The following is a 24716-nucleotide window of genomic DNA, read 5'->3' as shown; positions in this document are numbered from 1 at the left end:
TCTCACTATGTATCCTGCTGTGTTCTCTAGGCCTAGATTGTGCCTGGCATGGAGTATTCCATTAATCAATGTTTGCTCTATTTCTTATATTTGCAGATCAGCTTGTGGAATCTCAGAATGTCCTGCAGACAGACTTGAGAATGACTGGGTTAGCTTTCATGCTACATCCTTCCTGAGACCTCTCTAACCCTTTAGATAAAGTGACTCTCCTTTCTATGTGTTCTCTTCAGACCCAGTGATCACTACTGAGGTGGCCTTGATCTCACAGCAGCTTGAGTTTTAGAAACTCGTATTCATATCTCATTAGGAACAATTCCCAGAGAGCAATCACTCACCCAGATGCCAGCAGGTGCTCAGGAAACACAAGGTATAAAAAGGAATGATGTCCTCCTCCTCCCTCTGTTCTCTTTAATGGAAAAGTTTTGGAAATATTTAGGTTGAAATATCTTTTTTTTCATGATGAAAGTCTTTCATACCTAGTAAATTGGGAGTGCTGGTGAGCAGTGGGGTTGAGGTACAGTATGATTAATATCTCAAAGGACTTTTACTATCTGCTCAATTATGTCCACTCTGTCAGCTGTCATTTAGAACTTATTTTTTAAAAGTCCTCTTACAACTCAACAATGAAAACGATGAATAACCCATTTAAAAATAGACAAAGGATGTGAAAAGACATTTCTCCAAAGAAGATACACAAATGGCCAATAAGCCCAAGAAAAGATACTTGGCATCATTTGTTGTGATGGTTAATATTAAGTGTCAACTTGATTGAATTGAAGGATGCAAAGTATTGTTTCTGGGTGTTGCCAGAAGAGATTAACACTTGAGTCACTGGACCAGGAGAGGCAGACCCACCCTCAAACTGGGTAGGCACCATCCAGTCGGCTGCCAGCATGGCTAGAAAAAGCAGGCAGAACAGAATAGAGAACCCAGAAATAAACCCAAAAATGTACAGCCAACTGATCTTCAGCAAAGCAAACAAAAACATAAAGTGAGGAAAGACATCCTATCCAACAAATGGTGCTGGGATAATTGGCAAGCCACATGGGGGAGAATGAAACTGGATCCTCATCTCTCACCCTATACAAAAATCAACTCAAGATGGATCAAAGACTTAAATCTAAGACCTGAAACTATAAAAATTCTAGAAGATAACATTGGAAAAACCCTTCTAGACATTGGCTTAGGCAAAGAATTCATGACCAAGAACCCAAAAGCAAATGCAACAAGAACAAAGATAAATAGGTGGGACTTAATTAAACTAAAGAGCTCCTGCACAGTCAGCAGAGTAAACAAACAACCCACAGAGTGGGAGAAAATATTCACAATCTATACCTTCAACAAAGGACTAATATCCGGAATCTACAAGGAGCTCAAACAAATTAGCAAGAAAAAAACAAACAGTCCCATCAAAAAGTGGGCTCAGGACATGAAGAGACAATTCTCAAAAGAAAATATGCAAATGGCCAACAAACATATGAAAAAGTGCTCAGCATCACTAATGATCAGGGAAATCCAAATCAAAACCACTATGAGATACCACCTTACTCCTGCAAGGATGGCCATAATAAAATAAAAATAAATAGATGTTGGCATGGATGCAGTGAAAAGGGAACACTTCTACACTGCTGATGGGAATGTAAACTAGTACAACCACTGTGGAAAACAGTGTGGAGATTCCTTAAAGAACTGAAAGTAGAACTACCATTTGATCAAGCAATCCCAGCAATCCCACTACTGGGTATCTACCCAGAGGAAAAGAAGTCATTATATGAAAAAGATACTTGCACATGCATGTTTATAGCAGCACAATTTGCAATTGCCAGGATATGGAACCAGCCCAAATGCCCATCAATCAATGAGTGGGTAAAGAAAATGTTATATATATATATATATACACACACACACACACACATATGTATATATATGTATGTATTCCATCATATATATGTACACATATATATTTATGTGTATGTATAAATATGTACACATATATACATATATATATATATATGATGGAATACTACTCAGCCATAAAAAGGAATGACTTAATGGCATTCGCAGCAACCTGGATGGAACTGGAGACTATTATTCTAAGTGAAGTAACTCAGGAATGGAAAACCAAACATCGTATGTTCTCACTCCAAAGTGGGAGCTAAGCTATGAAGATCCAAATGCATAAGAATGATACAATGGACTTTGGGGACTTGGGGAAAAAGATGGGAAGGGGATGAGGGATAAAAAACTACAAATTGGGTTCAGCGTATACTGCTCGGGTGATGGGTGCACCAAAATCTCACAAATCACCGCTAAAGAACTTACTCATATAACCAAATACCACCTGTTCCCCAAAACCCTATGGAAATAAAAAATTTAAAACAAGGAAAGCAGGTAGAAGAAGGTGGAATGAGCAGACTTGCTGAGTCTTCTGGCCTTCATCTTCCTCCCGTGCTGAGTGCTTCCTGCCCTCCAATATCAGATTCAAAGTTCTTCACCTTTTGGGCTCTTGGACTTACGCAGTGGTTTGCCAGGGGCTCTCCGGTCTTCAGCCACAGAATGAAGGCTGCATTTTTGGCTTCCCTACTTTTAAGATTTCGGGATTCAGACTGAGCCACTACTGGCATTCTTGCTCCTCAGCTTGCAGATGGACTATCGTGGGACTTCACCTTGTGATCGTGTGAGTCAATTCTCCTTAATAAACTCCCTTTCATATATACATCTATCCTATTAGTTCTGTCCCTCTAGAGAACTCTGACTAATACATTAGTCATTAGAGAAATGCAAATCAAAACCACAATGAGATTCCAGTACACACACACAAGAATGGCTATAATCAAAAGGGCAGATGATAAAAAGTGTCTATGAGGATGTGGAGAAATAAGAACCCTCATACATTGCTGGTGGAAATGAAAAATGGTGCAGCCACTGTGAAAAACAGTTTGGCAGTTTCTCAGAAATGTAAGCAGAGTTACCATATGACCCAACAATTCCACTCCTAGATAAATATCCAAGAGAATTGGAAACATATGTCCACACAATAACTTATACACAAATGTTCACAGCAGCATTATTCATAATAGTCAAAAAATTGGAAACGACCCAAATGCCCATCAACTGTTGAATGGAAAAACAAAATGTGGTCTATCCACTCCTTTTGTCCATAAAAAGGAATGAAGTTCTGACACATGTTACAATGTGGATGAAACTTTTAAAAACCCATTATTTTAAGTAAAAGAAGCCAGACACAGAAGACCACATATTGTATGATTCCATTTACATGAATTTTGCAGAATGGGCAAATCCATAGAGACCGAAAGTGGTTTCCACAGACTGAGAGGGACAGAAAGTGTTCTGGAATTGGATAACGGTGATGGCTGCTAAACTTTGTGGATATATAAAGTATGCACACTTTAAAAGCATAAATTTTATGGTATGTAAATTATAGCTCAATGTAGCTGTTATTTTTCTAAAAAATTAGTCTTCACCTGAGTAATTAAACAATTGATAAAAGTGATTACCATAGGTAGCTTTTACATATTTACATCTGTTATGAAAACACACACACACACACACACACACACAAATCAAACAGTTGAATAGAATCAACTACCATTTTGACAGACTTCAACTATCTCCTCCCAGTGCAAACAACACAAGACATCAATGTTTTGGGCAAAGATAAAAACAGAAGTCATTTTCCTGTTGATATTATGCAGAGGAAGTAAAGTGATTGCTAGTAGTATCATGTTATCTTCATCCCTTCCAGCAATGACCATCACAGCGGATAGTGGACAGGTTGCTTATGGTGCCCAAGAGTCCGCATGGCCTGTTTATTTCTACCAGGCAGTCACCATAACCAACAAATTCCTGAGCTGGGCATGGTGGCACACACCTGTGTCCCAGCTAGTTGGGAGGATCGCTTGAGCCCAGGAGGTCGAGGTTGTAGTGAGCTATGATCATGCCACTGCACTCGTGGGCAACAGAGGGAGACCTCATCTCTAACAACAAAATAAAGAACCAAGAAATTCCCAAAATAACAACTTAGAATCTGAAAAACTCAAGGCATGTTGAGTACCCACATAACGTCCCTAAAAACAAAAATAAAGAATAAAAAAATCTCTAAAGTTTTCATTATGGAAACTATCAAACTATCAAACATAAGTTGAGTGAACAGTAGAATGAATCCCAGTCTTAATAATTCTCAGCTGATAGCCAATCTGGTTTCACCTTCCCCCATCTACCTCTGCTCCTCCATATAACATATAATCTTACCCATCGATATCTCAGTATGTACTTCTGAAAGAGGACTCTTTAAAAACACACACATGGCTGGGCATGGTAATCCCAGGCACGGGAGGCCGAGGCAGGTAGATTGCTTGAGCTCAGAAGTTTGAGACCAGCCTGGGCAACAGGGCAAAACCCTGTCTATACAAAAAATACAAAAATTATCCTGGTGTGGTGGCACACACCTGTACTCCCAGCTACTTGGGAGGCTGAGGTGGGAGGATCACTCGAGCCTGGGAGACAGAGGTTGCAGTGAGCGGTGATGAAGCCACTGCACTCCAGCCTGGGTGGCAGAGTGAGACCCTGTCTCAAAAACAAAAAAACCCACACACATACAAAACATATTCAAGTTTCCCTTATTATCTTACAAACTTTTTAAAAAAGTTTATATAATGTCCTTTTTATTATTATCTTTATTCTCTATGGAAACATGAATAGCAATTGCCACTATTTGCAAAAGCAGCTATTGTGTGCCAGAGAGTTTACTGGGGGCTTTCCACATATTTTCCAATAAAATCCTTGTGTCAACCATAGAAGTTGTTATTATCACCCACCCATCCACCATCTCCCAGCTCAAGGAGTTTGAGTGTCCCACCCAAGGTTCAAAGACGGGTGAGGCTGGCTGACCTAATCTCTATTTCCCACTCCTGGTTCTCCCATGCCAATCTTTACTGAGCTGTCCAATAGTGTAGACACTTAGCTGCATGTGGCACAATCGTTAAAGGGTAGCTAATGTCCAATTTGAGATGTGCTGTAAGATCCACAAAGAATTCAAAAACTTAGTGTAAAAAAAGAATGTAAACTATCTCATTAGTAATTTTTATATTGATTGCAGATTAAAATAATAATTTTTGGATATATTGGGTTAAATAAAATATATTATTAAAATTAATTCTTGTGTGTATTAGTCCGTTCTCATGCTACTAATAAAGACATACCCAAGACTGGGTAATTTATAAAGGAAAGAGGTTTAATAGACTCACAGTTCCACATGGCCGGGGAGGCCTCACAATCATGGCAGAAGGTGAAGACCAAAGTCACATCTTACGTGGCAGCAGGCAAGAGAGCTTGTGCAGGGGAACTCCCATTTATAAAACCATCAGACCTCATGAGACTTATTCACTATCACAAGAACAGCACGGGAGAGCCCCGCCACCATGACTCAATTACCTCCCACCTGGTCCCTCCCACGACACGTGGGAATTACGGAAGCCATAATTCAAGATGAGATTTGGGTGGGGACACAGCCAAACCACATCACTGTGTCTCTTTACCTTTCTTGAAAAATTGTGGCAATATACATATAACATAAAATTGGCCATCTTGACCCGTTTTGTGTGTACAGCTCAGCGGCATTAAGCATATTTCATCGTTGTCCAGCCGTCACCACCACTCATCTCCAGAACTCTTTTCATCTTGTCAAACCAAAGCTCTGTCCCCATAAAACAACTCCCTATTCCTCTCTACTCTTAGCCCCTGGCATCCATCATTCTGCTTTCTATCTCTACGAATTCGACTACTCCAGGGACCTCTTAAACCTCTGTAAAGCCAGATTTGGCCAATATTTTGTTGGTTTTGTTTAAATTCCAAACTTTCTCTTCCTTCCACAACCTCTATTCTATGTTCTCTTCAGAGGTATGAATTTCACTGAAGACCAGACCCTGGCGGCCACCATTCTATACTTTCTGTCTCTATGAATTTGACTTCTTTTTTTTTTTTTTTTTTTTTGAGACACAGTCTCACTCTGTTGCTCAGGCTGGAGTGCAGTGGCGTGATCTCAGCTCACTGCAACCTCCATCCCCTGGGTTCAAGCAATTCTCCTGTCTCAGCCTCCCGAGTAGCTGGGACTACAGGTGCCTGCCACTGTGCCTGGCTGATTTTTGTATTTTTTTTAGTAGAGATAGGGTTTCACCATCTTGGCCAGGCTGGTCTTGAACTCCTGACCTCATCATCCACCCGCCTGGGCCTCCCCAAGTGCTGGGATTACAGGCGTGAGCCACTGTGCCTGGCCAATGAATTTGGCTTCTTTAGGTACCACACATAAGTGGAATCATACGGTATTTGTCCTTTAGTGCCTGGCTTAGTCACTTAGCATAATGTCTTCAAGGTCCATCCATGTTGTAAGATGTGTCATATTTCCTTTATCCTCAGAATTGAGTAATATTTCATTGTGTTTCTAGACCACATTTTGTTTACTCATTTGCTGGGTACTTGGGTGGCTTAGACCTTTTGGCTGCTGTGAATGACGCTGCTATGAACATAGGCATACAAATATCTCTTTGAGACCCTGCTTTCAATTCTTTGGGTATATATGCAGAAGTGGAATTGCTAGATCATATGGTAATTCTATTTTTAAATTTTTGAAGAACTGCCATACTGTTTTCCACAGTGGCTGTATCATTTTACATTCCCACCAATAGTGCACACAGTTCCAACTTCTCCACATCCTTGCCAACACTGGTTACTTTCTGTTTGTTTTTGTTTTTTGAGATGGAGTCTCACTCTGTCACCCTGGCTGGAGTGCAGTAGTGCGATCTTGGCTCACTGCAACCTCCGCCTTCTGGGTTCAAGCGATTTTCCTGCCTCAGCCTCCCGAGTAGCTGGGACTCCAGGCGTGTGCCACCATGCTCGGCTAATTTTCCAGCATGCCCGGCTAATTTTCTTTCTTTTCTTTTTTTTTTTTTTTTAGTAGAGATGGGGTTTCACCATGTTGGCCAGGCTAGTCTCAAGCGCCTGACCTCAGGTGATCCACCCGCCCCAGCCTCCCAAATTGCTGGGATTACAGGCGTGAGCCACCACGCCCAGCTCTTTTTGTTTTTGATCATAGCCAGCCTAGTGGGTATGAGGCTCTTTGCCTTTTTAAACATGACTATTAGAAAACATGTAGCTCACATTCTATTTCTTCTTGCCAGCAGTGCTAACGGAAGCTGGAAAAGAAAGAAAAACTTGACTTCCTGGCCTCCTGTGCAGATAGAGGTGGCCATGTGACATTGTTCTGGCCAGTGAGGCATGAGCATGTCTGCTGGTGCCACCTCTTCTGCTTCCTCCTTCTTCCTGCCTATAATGCATCCTGCAACCATGAAGTGACAGAAATGAGGATGAGGTTAAGTGTGGTGGGGCAGACTGATGAAAGAGGAGACTTGCTGATGAACCCTGGCATCAGCCTCTCATTATGTATCTCCAGACCACGCATTATGCAAGACCATAAACTCTTCTCCCTTCAAACCACCTGTAGCTTTTTATGCATTTGTTAGTGTGGCCACACTTCTATAATGGGATCACTCCAAAAGTGGCAGAGCTGGGACTTGAGCACATGTCTGTCTGTCTGTCTCTCTCCTAAAGTCTCTCCATCTATATTAGTCTGTTTTCACATTGCTGATAAAGACATACCCAAGACTGGGTAATTTATAAAGAAAAAGAGGTTTGGCCGGGTGCAGTGTCTCACGCCTGTAATCCCAGCACTTTGGGAGGTCGAGGGGGGCAGATCGTGAGGTCAAGAGATCGAGACCATCCTGGCCAACATGATGAAACCCCGTCTCTACTAAAAAGACAAAAATTAGCTGGGCATGGTGGTGCATGCCTGTAGTCCCAGCTACTCAGGGGGCTGAGGCAGGAGAATTGCTTGAACCCAGGAGATGGATGTTGCAGTGAGCCGAGATCATGCCACTGCAACCCAGCCTGGCGACAGATTGAGACTCCATCTCGAAAAAAAAAAAAAGAAAGAAAGAAAAGAAAAGAAAAAGAGGTTTAATGGACTCACAGTTCCACGTGTCTGGGGAGGCTTCGCAATCATGGCAGAAGGTGAAAGGCACTTCTTACATGGTGGCAGGCAAAGAGAATGAGAGAATGAGACCCAAGTGAAAGGGGAAACCTCTTACAAAACCATCAGATCTCATGAGACTTATTCACTACCATGAGAACAGTGTGGGGGACCCACCCCCATGATTCAGTTATCTCCCACCAGGTCCCTCCCACAACATGTGGGAATTATGGGAGCTACAATTCAAGATGAGATTTGGGTGGGGACACAGCAAAACCATATCATCATCTCTCTCTCCACCTCTACCACCCACTGCCTCCCAGTAATGGACTGGTGATACCAGTGAGGTGAAAACCAGGCTCCTGGCTGTCCTCTGCATGATTACTCCCAAACAGGGAAGGCGTTTTCTAGCCAAACGGTGACCACACATCAATTGCAGGGAATGTGTCTACTTTACACACACACAGATTTACAAATTAGGATGTCCACAGCTGTATCGCTTAAGGTAGGAAACCTAAGCCATCAGCAATAGGGAATTTGATAAATTCTGCAAAGCCATTGAATAGAATCTTTGATGGTCATTAAAATGATGTTTTGGAAGACTATTTTATGATAGAGTATTTAATCTATATTACGAAAGATGGAGGTCTCCAAATACTATGATTCTAATTTTGTAAAAGAATGTATATTTGGAAATAATCAAAATGTGGAGTGGTAGGATTATACATAACTTGATTTTTTTTCTTTGTTTTTTTGAGACGAAGTCTCTTTCTGTCACCCAGGCTGGAGTGCAGTGGCTTGATCTCAGCTCACAGCAACCTCTGTCTCCTGGGCTCGAGCAACTTCTCCTGCCTCAGCCTCCCAAGTAGCTGGGATTATGGGCTTGCACCACCAAACCCAGGTAATTTTTGTATTTTTAGTAGAGATGGAGTTTCACCATGTTGGCCAGGCTGGTCTCAAACTCCTGACTTCAGGTGATCCACCCATCTTGGCTTCCCAAAGTGCTGGGATTATAGGCATGAGCCACCATGCCTGCCTGGCTATATATATATATATTTGAGACAGAATCTCACTCTGTTGCCCAGGCTGGAGTGCAGTGGTGCCATCTTGGGTCACTGCAACCTCTGCCTCCCTGGCTCAAGTGAACCTCCCACCTCAGCCTCCTGAGCCTCCTGAGTAGCTGGAACTAGAGGCAAGCACTACTGCATCTGGCTAATTTTTGTATTTTTTCTAGAGGCAGGGTTTCACCATGTTGCCCAGGCCTCAGCTCAACTGATCTCCCACCTTCGCCTCCCAAAATGCTGGGATTACAGGTGTGAGCCACCTCATCTGGCCTTAATTTTCTTACGTAGGCTTTTTCTATGGTTTCCCAGATTGCAAAGTAAGCATGTATTTTGTAATCAGGAAAATAGAAAGCAACACATTAAGAAAAATAAGGCTCTTGCTTCAAGGTGAATGGACTGTTGCTTTGTCTGGAATCTCACGCACTCCCTTTGTTGTCTTAAGGAGAGTTGGGGGAGGGAAAGCTAGAGAGGGTATTGGGAGGGGTAGGGGGAGCTGAATGGGAGCTCCTGAGACAAAAATCCTAGAGCTGCTCCTGCCCCATGTGCCCTGGCCTTCCCTGGGGCCCTGGAAGCTAGGCATTTGCCCTTTGCACCCAGGTGCTGGGTGAGGACTCCAGGTTTAGTAGCTTCTGATGCTGGCAGACCACTGACCCTCTTGATTAAAATGCACCATCCACATAACTCAGTAATAGAATTAGAAGGCAATTCCTCCCTCAAATGGGCTGCGGTTGAGGCTGCACAAACAACGCGTGTTTTGTTCCACTTTGATTTGGCCTAATGTGTTGGTAAAAGGGTCTGTTCCTGAGATGTCTTGCACTTAATTACGTATGAACATGGCAGAGAGTGGAGGCCCCTAACAACATGCCCAGTGGTTGATTAAAAGAGCATCCAAATGGGCAATCAATAATTTACTAAAATATTTAAAATACCTCCTGGCTTCCTGTGATGGGAAGAGTATGGCTCCTGTGTGTCCTTCGCTGGCTGTTCTGCAGGTGGAAGTCTCCCCTGCCTTTCTGATCTCTCTGCTTCTGAGCTTGCGCACATCTGCCCACTTTCTCCATAGCTAGACAGTGGACTTGCAAAAAGAGATCTGATCACATGACACCCCCTGCTTTAACCATCTATTGCATTTGCCCCGCCCCTACCTACAGAGGGAAGCTGAGGATACACGACAGTTATTCCATTTATTTATTAAATGCCATCCAAGGCCCTTCTGGCTTCTTGCTGCAGGCTTCGCCCCTCCACACTCTATGCGGCTTCTGACTCTGGAGACTTTGCACTGGCTGGATGGTCCTCCCTTACCTCTACCCCCACTTCACCTGGTCAGCCCCTATGTACCTTGGCAGGTATGGCTCAAGCCTCCCCTCTCCAGGAGGATGCTCTGACCATACTCTCTAGGGACTCCACAATTCTCCACGTATGTCACTTACCTTGCACTTGAACCTCACTGTGTTTCATGTTCTGATCGTGTCTGCCTCCCCTACCAAGCTGTGGGAGGGTGCCATGAGAAGAGGAACACGTTCTACCTGGATCTTTATTTAATCCTTTTATTGGGTGGATACTCCCTAATAAATGAATGAATCAGGAATGCAGGAATCCTGGAATCCTGGCATGGTGGTTATGATCAGGGTTGACAGTTAATGATTCCCTCCCTGTCCTTCTTGAACAAGTTCCTCTGAATCACCTACCCTTGGATTGTTAGCCCCAGAGGGCATTCGCTTTCTTATTCTCCAGCTGCAAGAACTGAGGCCTGGAAGGGTTAACTTATTCATCTGAGAGATACCAGTGGGGCCACAGGCCCTAGTCTATGAAGATTTCCTGACTTCCAGGGTCCGCTTTGTCCCTGGGATCATGTGGGTCATTGTCCTCATGGTAATCATCGTCAGCATCAGCACCGTGTCAAAATCATCATAGGAAGGAAATAAGAGGAAAAGTTCAGAAAGGACTAAAAGAGGATTCTTTACCATACTTGTTTTAGATTAGTTATAAAAAACCTGATTCTAAGCAATTTAAAAATGATGGTTGTTATGAGCCTTAACCAGGTAAACATGGAAGAACACAAAACCCACTTGAGATATTTTCGGTGATATTTATTGGGCTGTACCATTGACTCCCCAGAGGTTTAGCAAAATGTTGGGCACATTCAATATATATTTGTTGAGTGACTAAAACGAATGCCTACTATGTCCCCAGAACTGGATGCTTCCTTAATGTAATCATCAGAGCAACCTGCGAGGTCTTAAGTGTTATGCCACACTGATTACGACATGTGGCTTAGTTACGTTGTGGCTTATCTGAGGCAGATTTGATTTTAAATCTCTCTGGTGATATTCCAACCGTCGAATGCATTGCTCTGCACCTAGCGAATCCTTAATAATTATTAATTAATGAGGGTGCCTTCTCAGTCTGAATGCTTAAACCACATGCTCTCCGAATATGAAGGGAGTTGCAGCATATTTTAATTAAATACTGACAACTTTAATTCTGATTGCTCATTCTAATACTCCTGAGCTAATAGCACCAAGCTAATGGCTTGTTCATTTTGGAAGATATTAACAGCGGAGCGCTGCCTTTTACCCAAACATAAGATCATAATAATTAAAATCTGATATTGCTCGAAATGAACTCCTTTAAAGTAATTTATATCCCATAAACACACACAGATGCAGGCATGTAAGTGCCAACATTCCCAAGAATTTACGACCCCTTAGAGAAACTCTGTCCATTCCTTTCCAAAATGAAAAGTTTTCTGTTGACGTGATAAAAGACTCCTTACTAGGTTCAGGGGAAATGTGTATTTCCACTGATCAATTTCTGAGTTTCCCAGAAGAGGGGAGCCACAGAGAAATCCTGAAAACTAATGGCTGTGGGAGGAAAGTCTATTTGTACTTTACTGCACCAATCAGAGTCTAAACCACTGAATCAGAGAGTGAGACAAAGAAAAATCTTATTGTATGTGTGAGACTAAGCATGAGGGAGAGATGGGATCTGCATACACAAAGAGATGGAATAATTTGGAGAGAGGATCCAGAAAGCAAATATAACATATTGCATTAATTAATTGTTTCCACCAACTTATATTGAGTGCTTATTGAGTCCCAGGCATTGGACACCCAACGGTGTTTGTGCTAGAGTATGATCCTTAATGAGAGGTTCATGTTTGGGCTTGGGAGGGTGGTGCTATGAACCCCCGAAATTGTATGTAAAATCTCATGTTTATGGGCATATATGGGTGAGGGTAGAAATAGATTGGTACTTTTTTTTTTCCTGGGGACAAAATATACAGCACGAGTCACATTTTCTAATCCTTCAGGAATCCCCAAAAGGTAAGTAACTATGATAATAGAATTCGCCTCCTCTACTCTTTTCCTAGAAAGAATGGACAAACCAAAGCCAAAACCAAAACAAGCCAACGAACACAGATATTTCTCTACTTTTACTTCCTTTACTCTGGTAAAGTTAAAAAATATTTTCTACCAAAACCTTAGGAAAAAGCCTTACCCCTACATTCCAAAGGTGATAAAAAGGTCACCAGCCGGGCGCGGTGGCTCACGCTTGTAATCCCAGCACTTTGGGAGGCCGAGGCGGGCGGATCACGAGGTCAGGAGATCGAGGCCACAGTGAAACCCCGTCTCTACTAAAAATACAAAAAATTAGCCGGGCGTGGTGGCGGGCGCCTGTAGTCCCAGCTACTCGGAGAGGCTGAGGCAGGAGAATGGCGTGAACCCGGGATGCGGAGCTTGCAGTGAGCCGAGATCGCGCCACTGCACTCCAGCCTGGGCGACAGAGCGAGACTCTGTCTCAAAAAAAAAAAAAAAAAAAGGTCACCAAGGCCAGGGGCGGTGGCTCACGACTATAATCCCGGCACTTTGGGAGGCGGAGGCAGGCGGATCACCTGAGGCTGGGAGTTCAAGACAAGCCTGGCCAACATGGTGAAATCACATCTCTACTAAAAATACAAAAACTAGCAGAGCATGGTGGCGTGCCCCTGTAATCCCAGCTACTTGGGAGGCTGAGCAGGAGAATTGCTTGAACCTTGGAGGCGGAGGTTGCAGTGAGCTGAGATTGCGCCACTGCACTCCAGCCTGGGCAACAGAGGGAGACTCATCTCAAAAGAAAAAAGCCACCAAATATAGTGAATTATGGGATACAATTCATTGACAAGCTATTAGCAAAAAGGTCATGTCATTAGAGATAATTTGAACTAATAATCCCATTGCTAATCCTTGCTTGAGTCTCTGTAAAGAATTCTCAGTAGGATGAGAAGCATAAGTCACAGACATCTTCTCCTAACAGCTGTGCTTTTCTGAGTGTTTATTATCTACCAAGCATTATTTCAAAAGCTTCACCTGCAAGGTGTTATTAAACCTCACAGCTATTTTATGAAGATAGGTATTATTACCAGTCTGTTTTACAGGAAACAGATTGAAGGAAACAGATTCAGGGAGGTTCAATAACTTGTTAAAGCTCCACAGCTAGAAGTTTTCTGTTATCTTCATCCCTTCCCTTAAGAAAAGCTATAAATGACCACACTGTAAAGGTGAGCTAGATGTCAGGAAATGGAAGCAACTATCTAATCTCAAGACAAAACAGCTTTCTTGCAAGAGACAATTAATTAATTTAAATAGTGTTTAATAGTTGGTTTGTGAGGACCCAGTTTCTTAGCAGAATTCATCTTTGTGTTTCCAGAACCAGAGGATTTGAACCGAGGTGGTGCAGTCAGGTTGGGAGGAAGTGGAGAATTTTTTTGAGACAGAGTCTTGCTCTGTCGCCCAGACTGGAGTGCAGTGGCACGACCTTGGCTCACTGCAAACTCCACCTACTGTGTTCAAGCAATTCTCCCACCTCAGCCTTCCAAGTAGCTGGATTACAGGCACGTGCCACCATGCCAGGCTAAGTTTTGTGCACACCCGGCTAAGTTTTGTATGTTTTAGTAGAGATGGGGTTTCACCATGTTGGCCAGGCTGGTCTCAAACTCCTGACCTCAAGTGACCTGCTCTCCTCGGCCTCCCAAAGTGCTGGGATTACAAGCGTGAGCCACCGCACTTGGCCCGGAAGAGGGGAATTATTAAGGAGGTGGAACTGAGGTGAACTACCCGATTTCAAAATCCTTGTCAGCAAAGCCTGGCTGAACTGAAGATTTTTCTTACCATCTAGACGGTGGTTTAGACTTTCCCTGCCTCTTAAGGATGGCTTTTTATTTATTTTTTTTTTTTTTTTTTGGAGACGGAATTTCACTCTTGTTGCCCAGGTTGGAGTGCAATGGCGTGATCTCGGCTCACCACAACCTCCGCCTCCAGGGTTCAAGCGATTCTCCTGCCTCAGCCTCCCTAGTAGCTGGGATTACAGGCATGTGCCACCACACCCAGCTGATTTTGTATTTTTAGTAGAGACAGGGTTTCTCCATGTTGGTCAGGCTGGTCTCAAACTCCCGACTTCAGGTGATCCTCCCACCTTGACCTCCCAAAGTGCTCGGATTACAGGCATGAGATGAGCCACCGCGCCTGGCCTGGATGGCCATTTAAAACAACTTATTTTGACATAATTTCATACTTGCAAGAATAATACAAAGTATTCCTGTATACCCTTCACCCAGATTCTGTGTCTGTTGACATTTTACCACATCTGCTTTCTCCTTCTCTCTCTAAATAAACATATTCATTTTATTTTCTTTTTCATGTAGACATAATGATGCTCTTTTTTCTCTCCAGAGTGTATTTCCCCCAAAACAAAGATATCCTCTTCCATAACCACAATACAATGAACAAAATCATGAAATTATCAATGATATGGTTTGGCTCTATGTCCCACCCAAATCTCATGTCAAATTGTAGTCCCCAGTGTTGGAGGAAGGGCCTGATGGGAAGCGATTGGATCATGGAGGCGGATGGATCATGGAGGCGGATTTCCCCCTTGCTGTTCTCGTGATAGTGAGTGAGTTCTCACGAGATCTGGTTGTTTAAAAGTGTGTGGCACCTCCTCCTCGTTCACACTTCAGCCATGTAAGATGTGCCTGCTTCCTGTCACCTTCTGCCATAATTGAAAGCGTCCTGGGGCCTCTCCAGTCATGGTACCTGTACAGCCAGCAGAAACATAAGCCAGTTAAACCTCTTTTCTTTATTAATTACCTAGTCTCAGGTATTTCTTTACAGCAGTTCAAGAACAGACCAATACAATCACTGATAAAATACTGTTAAGTCATCTACAGATCTTACTCAGATTTCACCAGTTGTCCCAATCGTATCAGCAAAAGAAGATCCTAGCTCACACATTGCACTCAGTTATCACAGCTCTTTGGTTTCCTTTAATCTGGAAGAATTTCTCAGCCTTCATGTCTTTCATGACACAGATATATATATAATTTTTTTTTTTTGAGACTGAATCTCGCTCTTGTTGCCCAGGCTGGAGTGCAATGACACAATCTTGGCTCACTGCAACCTCCACCTCCGAGGTTCAAGCAATTTTCCTGCCTCAGCCTCCCGAGTAGCTGTGATTACAGGTGCCCACCACCATGCCCAGTTAATTTTTTGTCTTTTTAGTAGAGACGGGGTTTCACTATGTTGGCCAGGCTGGTCTCGAACTCCTGACTTCAAATAATCCACCCACCTTGGCCTCCCAAAGTGCTGGGATTACAGGCGTGAGCCACCATGTCTGGCCTGACACAGATATTTCTTGAAAAAGTACAGGTCAGTCAGTTATTTTGTCACATTTTTCAGTTTGAGTTCTACTGATGTCCTGATTCGATTCAGGTTATGCACTGCTGGCATGAATATCACGGAGGTCATGTTGTGCTCTTTCCAGTGCATTGTATCAGGAGGTGCACAACATGTCCCGTCACTGGTGATGTTGACCTTGGCCTTTTGTTTAAGCTGGTGTCTGCCATGTTTCTCCACTGTGAAGTCACTATTAAGTCACTATCCATCCCCCCTTATTTTTACATTAATGAATTGTTTAAAATTTTTGGTAAAATATGCATAATATAAAATCAACCATTTTTGCTGTTTTTAAGTGTCCAGTTCTGTGGCATTAAGTATAAGCATATTGTTGTATAGCCATCACCACCATGCAGCTGTAAAACTTTTCCAAGTCTGTACTCTTTAAGTACAGACTTAAATATGGCCCTTTGCAATATTATGCTGAAATCTTCCTCTCTACAGCTTTCCTCCAACTGATTCTTGTTATTGCCGCTAGTTAACCAAGGAGGACTCTTGTCTTGGGTTGACATGAAGGTGAGTTGAAGGTCACAATCATGACCTACCTCCTGCTCTCCTCTTCTCTGCTCCAAGCTATGCAACCCCAGCTCCTCTAAGGAAAGAACATGAGGACTTGGGCAGGTTCCCTTTAGTAAAAAGATAATACATTTTCAGAAACCTGTCTACAGCCAACAGGACAAAGAGACATTTAATTTTTCCATAAAGCCAGATTTGGCCAACATTTTGTTGGTTTTGTTTAAATTCCAAACCTTCTCTTTCTTCCACAACCTCTATGCTATGTATGTTATTTTCAGAGGTGTGTGCTTCACTGCAAACCAGCCACCATTCTACTTTCTGTCTCTAACATTTTGACTACTCTAAGCACCTCATATAAGTGGAGTCACACAGAATTTTGTCTTTTTGTGACTGGCTTATTTCACTTAGCATAATGTCTTCAAGTTTCCTCCAGGTAGCATATGTCAGAATTTTCTTGCTTAAGCCTGAAGAATATTTCATTGTATGCCAGTATCACATTTTGTTTATTCATCAGTTTATGGACACTTGGGTTGCCCCTGCCTTTTGGCTATTTGGTGAATAATGCTGTTATGAACATGTGTACAAGTATTGAGTCCCTGCTTTCGCTTCTTTTGGGTATATGCCCAGAAGTGGAATCTCTGGATCATTATTTTCCTCTTCTTAATTAATAAGCATCTTGGAGGACGATACTTTGAGATTACCTAAAAAACCTGTTATTTTTCTGACACTTTCACCCACTAGTTTTAGCATCCATGGATTTCTATCTGAATCAATTATTCTAATGGTCGTCAAATGGCAATTTTCTAATTCCATCACTCTTTCTGCATTTATGAGTTGGCATTCTATCGGAAAGAAGAAACTTTCCTTCTCCCCGCTTTATTTATGAATATGGACTCATTTTATTGAATGGGCTATGCTCCTTTCCTTTTTACACTATTGCTCTGAGCAATTCTTTTCCCTATGATTCCCCAGAGTGCAAGTTTGGGGAAATGCGGGAACTTTCTGTATTTCTTTGTCACCATTAAGCAAACCGAGAGTGCAACCTGACTTCCCCAAGTTGAGAAAAATCACTTTCCTGCCCACTCATTAGTTTAGCTCAAGTGGAAACCCTTTTTAGAAAGTGCTTTCTGGGTAGCCCCGCGCGAACTGCATTTCCCAGAGGTCTTCGGAGTTGCGTCATCAGCGAGCGCGGCTTTTTGCTGGCGAAGCCGGCTTTGGAGAGCTGCTGTGGCGGCGGCAACATGGCGGACGTGATAAATGTCAGTGTGAACCTGGAGGCCTTTTCCCAGGCCATTAGTGCCATCCAGGCGCTGCGCTCCAGCGTGAGCAGGGTGTTCGACTGCCTGAAGGATGGGATGCGGAACAAGGAGACGCTGGAGGGCCGGGAGAAGGCCTTTATTGCGCACTTCCAGGACAACTTACATTCGGTCAACCGGGACCTCAAGTAGGTACCGGCTGAAGGGGCCGGGGTCGGGGACCGGCCCCGCTCCGACCCTGCCCCTACGTCGCTCGAGTCTTCCCAGGCAGGGGCTGTTCTCCATTTCCCTTGATCCCTGTTCTTTCTCTTCGTGTTCTCCAAGCCTCTGCCTGCCCCTCAGGGACACCTTAACACCATCCCCGCTTTCTCGTCTCGCTTCTCCTGGCCTCCTGGTCCTGTTTGTCTCCCGCCATCCTCGACCTCTTCTGTGGCGGTTCCATTCCTGACAAGGAGGCATGCTTTTCCCATGAACTTCCACTTCTCTGAGCTTGGCAGGTTTCTCACCTGTAGGCCCTCTGTGCCCCATCACGTCTGATCCGAATGTAGTGATAGTACAGACAGGACCTGGTCAGTCGGCTCCAAACCCAAGTGCATCCGATCTGATTAGCCCCAATTCCCCGGCCCTGAACTTGGACTTCATCAGTTCACCACCACCCACCCGCAACCACGACGGAACAGGCCAGGCCTTGAGCTATCTTCACCTTCTCCCCTACCCTCTCCCAAACCACCTGATCAGTTTCCTCACTCCCACTCTCACTGCTCCTGTTCAATTCCTTCCGCAGTAGAGACCTACTCTCTAATCTCTTAACCAGTTTAGTTACTTATGCTTAACGCCCCTGCTTCTTAATTTGTAGTCTTTTAGGGTTAAGGATTCCACTTTTCGTCCTCTTTCTTACAAAGCACCTTCTTCACTTATACTTTATAAGTGTTGTAAGAATTAAACGAGAGCATGTTTGTAAAGGGCCTGGCACATAGTAGGCACTTATTGATTGCTTAGGTCCTGAACTTGCCTTCTCTTTTATAAGAGAGTCAGCCCTTCCCAGGAAGGTTAGAATTTCAGGATTTTTGCCATTTGCTTCTCAGAACTGACCTGAGTAGGGGAAAGCATTTGGTGAGCTAGTCATCCTTTGATTTCTGGACTGGTTGGATTTTTGTTTTTTCAACTTGGTCTCCTTAGTAACCAGATGGAAAGAGGAGGTAGGATGGAGGAGGAGGAGGAGGAGGTGGCCAAATGATGGGTGCCTTTTTGTTTTCCCCCTAAGTAGTTGCCATAAATCACACACCCCTCCTCAACGCCCACATCCGCTTGCTGTTCTCTGGCATAGCGCGGAGCACCAGTTAATACTTCCCCTGTTTCAGGGGATGCACTGGCTATTCTTCCCTATCTTCTGTTTTCTTTCCATTTTCTCTCCGAGTTACTTCCCTTTGTAATGTTCAGGATATTATAACCCTTCACCATTTTAAATAGAAACGTTAAGAGTGCTGACATTATCCTTTTGCCTTCTTAAATCTTTGTACAGTAGTGCCAAGAAGAAGGTGGCTGATGATTCCAAAATGAATGTGGCATAAGAAGCTGTTCCTAGAGAGTCTTTTGTTGGTAGTTTGGGACTGGCCCCTCAGAACGTACTCCTGGAATGTGCTCTTGTTGGCTCGCTTTCCCAAGCTTCTCGAGGGTTTTCCTGCTAGACTGAAGTGTGTTTGTTTGACACAGCCCCCTCGGTGGTGCCTTTCCATTCCATTTGTTTATCTTATCTCTTCTTTGTTTTGTTAAGTTTTACCATCTGTGAAGCATCATGTACAAATCTATCCCTATGTGAATGATAAATAATCGTCATTTATTCAGGTACTTGCTGTTCTGCCAAGTGTGATGATCTGCACTTGGGTCTGAAAACTCTTAGTGAGAGGCAGTGTTATACCACATTTCAAAATTCCAGAAAGTCTCCTCCCCACTGCAGAGATGAATTTGAGTTGTTAAATTCTGATTATGGGAGTCTTATTGATTCTAATGCCCTTACCTTTTTTTTCCTCCTTTGGAATGGCACCAGAAGCTCTGTTTTAAAGTCAGATAAACTCTCATTTGGGTTGTTTTTTTTTTTAAGTGTCCCAAATATTTTTTTAACCTTTCAAAAAGTATTTCTTCTTAAGGGACTTCTGATGGATGGTTTGAAGAGCAGTCTTTGATCCTGGGGGCTGGCTTTACCCTGGAGTGTAAGTGGGCTTAGGTTTATTTGCCTTATCTCTTTGCTTTTCAGTGAGCTGGAACGTCTGAGCAATCTGGTAGGCAAGCCATCTGAGAACCATCCTCTTCATAACAGTGGGCTGTTAAGCCTGGATCCTGTGCAGGACAAAACTCCTCTCTATAGTCAACTCCTTCAAGCATATAAGTGGTCAAACAAGGTAAGGGAGATGTAATAAATGGAGCTAATATATGGAAAGCCAAGTTTTCTTATATTCCATAAATGCAGAAAGCAAGAGTAAGTTTTTATTGCTTTTCATGTTCTTGATTCAGCATGGGGTTATGGAGTTGGAAGTTGTAGAATTTTTCTGTAACCTATTTTGTAGTCCTTTGAAGTCTTTGGGGATGCATGATGCTCAGGTGATTACGTATTAAAAATTGTAACTCAGGTGTATTTAACCTGGAGACTGGGTATAGGGAGCAACTCTTATGAACCCCTTAAAATTATATGCAGTATGTTGTGGTATGTGCATGTATATCTGGGGAAGGCTTCCTAGCTTTCATCAGGTTCGCAGAGGAATCTGTGGCCCCCAGGAGGTGTCTAAATGTTTAGCTGCGCACATTATGTTCTTGTATTGTCTTTTCCTCTGTCACAGATGGATGAGCATCACTAGGATACCGTTTGTTAGATGACTCTCTAATTACTTAGATGCCACCTAAGGGAGATTGTTCTTCACATGCTCTGTAGAGTTTGATATTCATGGGTTCTTTCAGCAGGCAGGCCTGTGGCAGAGACCCTAGGACAGCTGTAAGTGGCAAACTAAACTGTAGTTGAAAAATAACAGAAACAATTAGGCTCATGAATCTGGAAATGGTTCGTTTGTTTACTAACAAGTTCCTTTTGTTTGGGTGCTATGTGTTGTGGCGTGCATGTGTGTATGGGCTTTTTATGTTGATAGGGAACTAGAATATATATTTTAGGAATGATTTTGGAAGCTTTTTTATTATACTGTGCTGCCTCTTTGACTAATTGTTGTGAGAATTGTTGGTTGTTTAACTGTTTGCGGAGTTGTGCCCCCTCCAGTAATCCATCGTCATTTTCCTCTTTTCTGTGGGGTTTTTTCCCCTTAGGTCTTGGATGAGAGATAAACCTTGAGAGTTTTTCTGGTGTGCAGAATTTTTTCTTTGAATTTCTCTTTGAGGGTGTTTTAGTATTCTTTGGTTTGAAGTGGAACTGTGGGAGCTGTATTTGTGATTTAGGAAGGTGATTTATCATGGGTTACTAAAGAAAGAACTTGAACCTTGAATGCATACATTTAGCCCGTTAAGGCCTTTCCCCAAAACTCTGGGCTGCCAGTGACAGAAACCCAGCTGGGTCTAAATTTAGCCAAAAAAAAAAAAAAAAAAAGCACGGGGGCCTTCATTGGTTCAAGGAACTAAAATGTTCCGGGAGTTACTTGTCTGTGACTGAGCTCGAGAGGATCAGGGTGCTCGCATGGTGTGGCAGGAACATCACTCTCCTGCCCTCCCTAGGACTGCTTTCCTGTCTTGTCCTGATGCTCTCCAAGGGGTAAAAAACATGGCTCGACAGTTGTGGGTGTACGTAGTTCTTATACCTGGTGACCTCCCAGTGTCCATGTCAGGCTCTGAAAAAGGATTCTGGCCCAAACTTGATAGGTGCCCTCTGAGATGATTCACTGCATCCGTGGGTGGGATCCTCAGCTCAGAGCACCTGAAACACAGGAAATGGGGTTCCTTGGAGTTGGGAGAGAGGGAGCTCCCAGAAGGGATGGATGCAGGGCAGATGAAGAAATCACAGATGTCTGTTGCGGCTTTTTAGGCCGGACATGGGACTGTTCCAGCTCTACACAGATAGGTGTTTGGAAAAGGAAGCCATGTTGATGTATCCCATGGGTAAAGTTCTCAAAATAGGCTACAGTGACAAGGGCTGTTCAGTGGTGAGAAGATTCAGGCTGATCTCAAAACCATGAGTGAGTGGGACACTTCGTGGAAATGACTAGTCTTACATTGAAGTGATGACACTGAACTTTTGAATGAAGGTAGTTTAATCACTGAATTGTTCTACTATTAGAAGTTCCTACTTCAACCCCCACCCTTGCCCCACAGTGGAAAATAGGTTGTATTAAGGAAAAGAAATGTTATGTATGTGGAACTTCTTGTGCTGGAAATGCTACAGGTTAAAAATATCTGTATGCATTTATCCCAGATTATAAATCTCATATGAGCAATGTGAGGAGGTGTCGAGGTTGTAGCCATGTCCCCGGCCTGCTGAGGTTAAGCATCTGTAAAAGAACTATGTTCTTTCACCAGCACAAGAGAACAATTAAGAGACTCAGCCCCTTATTTTAGAGGTGCGCATACTGAGGTCCAGTAAACTGACCTGTTTATAGCTCCCCAAGCTAGACCAGAATTTGGGTTTCCTGACCTGGTTCAGTGTTCTTTCTTCTAAAACTTGATGGTTTAGTCCAGTTTTGCTTAAGGTTTTCAACTGTAGAAAACATTTTTTTTCCACGTTTACTTGCATCCTGGAAACAATTCACATTATATTTTATTCATGAAACTGTATGTATTTTTCTAATTTTTAGTGATTTATCAAAGGGTGGAGATGGTACATGGATTCTTAACCTATTGCTCTTTCTAGGGCAGACATCACTAATCAACCATTGCATTCTTTCTTGTCGAGGCTGTGTGTATATTGGCTTAGAATCCTTGTAACTCTCTGTTCTGGCGCTAGGCAGCCACTGCCAATTATTCAGAGGAGGGTGGCAAGGAAAACATGTTTTTTATTTCTGTTATAGCAGATAATGTCCTATGTGACTATTACTTATTTATACCTTACCTTTTTCTAGAAGGGATTTAAAGTAGATTATAAGAATACACAAAACCCTGAAAGAAAAGAGGGAGAACAAGGATGAGGATGCCTATATACATTTCTTTAATAAACACAAAAAGTAGCCTCAAGAAATAAGCCAGTACTCTAATTTCCAGCTGGGGACATGGAAGAAGCAAACAATTAATTATATGTGTTTATCTTGCCTTTCCTACAAATGAGAAGAGCTTTTTAATTGCTAAAGCTTTCATCGTTCATCATTTTACCCTCAAAGAGTTTAAACCAGTAAGTGCGTTAATATGTTAAGTGAAGTTTGGGGTAACTTGCCAATGTCAGCGCTATGCACTATTGGCTAAGAATTGAAGGACATATGAGAAAGGCTTTGATACCCATCCATTATGAGATGAACTTTCTGTTTTATGTGCTGTTGGCCATAGAAAAGTCTCGTTCGTGCTTAATGACTAATTATTTTCTTTAGGGGATTTTGTAATTTTTGTAAAGTCAGTTGGAATATTAATTACATGGTACTTGGCATAATTGTTAGAATAACACGTTTAAACATGAATCTCATCTAATGGAATGATGTTAAATTGCTGTGAGCAGCACTTTTCCTGTACTGAATTGGGGAAAGAATTCAGCTTTTCACTATTATGCACCTATAGATAATTGTTCTGAGAAGGATGACAAGCTCTCTTGACTAGGGCAAAAAATAATTGGCATCAACGCTGTCCTTGCTATAAAATAGTCAGTGTAGACTTGATAGTGCTTATTATGTTCAGAGATGCTGAGAGTTAACCTGAACTTATTCTGAAGGTCCCCTTTTGAAGGTTTCTGGCATCCTGTCACCAGGCTTTTATTTCTGGCTTTGATTTTTTTCATTTGTTTATGGCAGAAGGTTACTTGTATATTTGCCTGGAAAAGCAGACTAAGATGTCCGCCTTTCCCTGGCGACATCTGAAGCTGCAAAGACCCCAGAAGTGTCACTTTTTACTGGGCTTGGGAAATGGGCCCGGAGCGAGGTGCTGCTGCTACCTTTTTTTTTTTTTTTTTCCACGTTTGATTTTTTTTATTACAGAAAGAGCAACTTTCTATTCCAAGAATATTCCATTGGGAAGTCTGAAGACATTTCCTCCCTCCTGCCTTCCTGAACTATTCTTATTAGAATCCAGTTGCTTAATTGTTGCTTAAGTTCCTGCAAAGTTCACCTCTCACATCTATCTCTGAAGGTGTTCTTTTCTGTTTTTGCATCATGGAACTAACAGGGTTGGAATTGTTTTACGTTGCAACGCAGAACCTTTCCTTTAGGGACTCTGTCCTCTATTAAGGGTAAACTGTAAGGCCCAGGGGAGAGGCACCATGTCCATCTTGTTCCTTGCTGGGAGTCCCCAGCAACTAGCAAGGCGCCTGGTACACTGTAATCATTCAATGAAGATTCACTGAGTGAATGAAAGAATAAATGAATCAAAGCGTTTTCTGTTGAATTTTTAATTTACAACCCCTTTTGTGGTTTGCTTGCTTGTATTTTTGATGAAGTACAATGAGGGCATTTCCGTTTTCAGCCATTACTGAGAAAGCCAGTTGTGGTGCTTGCAGAAGGGAGGAAATTTGGAGATCTTATAAGGGAGTATAGGGCTGGGGGTCATTTGGAAGGCCAAGGTGAGGTCATTGGGTGAACGGATGATAAGCTCTTTGAAGGCTGATTGTAGCAGTTTTATCCACATCATCTGTCACCTGGTGTGCCCTTCTAATGGGACTTGGTGGAAGTTTTTTGGAGTTGCCTGAGTCAGGCTAATTTGAGCTGCTGCACCTGATGTCAGGTGTTCTGTGGCAGCTGTCATTTTGGCAGCAATGTGAAAACTGTCTGGGAAGAGGAGAGTCGATTCCACCAGCCTCTTAGGGTTATCCTACTTTGTGAGTTACCTATAACCAATTTCTACTCGTGTTTTCCTTCCCACCAGGCCTACCCCTGACTCATTCTTCTCTCCATATAGCTGCTACATGTTCAGGGAATACAGATTCATTCAGAATATAATAGGAAAGGAAATCACTTAAATGCCCCTCACAGTTTAATCATCATGACTTTAGGATTGATCA

At 42.8% G+C, this 24716-nt stretch overlaps 1 protein-coding gene across 2 annotated transcripts in view; it reads left to right on the top strand.

Moving 5' to 3' along the window:
* The first annotated feature begins 17555 nt into the window (after positions 1 to 17555).
* Positions 17556 to 24716, top strand: part of MED27 (mediator complex subunit 27) — a 228220-nt gene continuing 221059 nt past the window's right edge. Inside the window, exons 1-2 of one of the 2 annotated variants that reach the window (XM_032165470.2) lie at positions 17556 to 17781; positions 19848 to 19992. In XM_032165470.2, coding sequence (XP_032021361.1) covers positions 17579 to 17781; positions 19848 to 19992 — 348 coding nt within the window. In that variant the 5' untranslated portion in view covers positions 17556 to 17578. The remainder of the gene's footprint in view (positions 17782 to 19847; positions 19993 to 24716) is intronic. The other variant, XM_058445170.1, reaches the window with a different exon arrangement.

The sequence above is a fragment of the Hylobates moloch genome, unplaced genomic scaffold (assembly GCF_009828535.3).
Source record: "Hylobates moloch isolate HMO894 unplaced genomic scaffold, HMol_V3 SCAFFOLD_10, whole genome shotgun sequence".
NCBI lineage: Eukaryota > Metazoa > Chordata > Mammalia > Primates > Hylobatidae > Hylobates > Hylobates moloch.
This window is presented reverse-complemented; position numbering and strand designations above follow the sequence as displayed.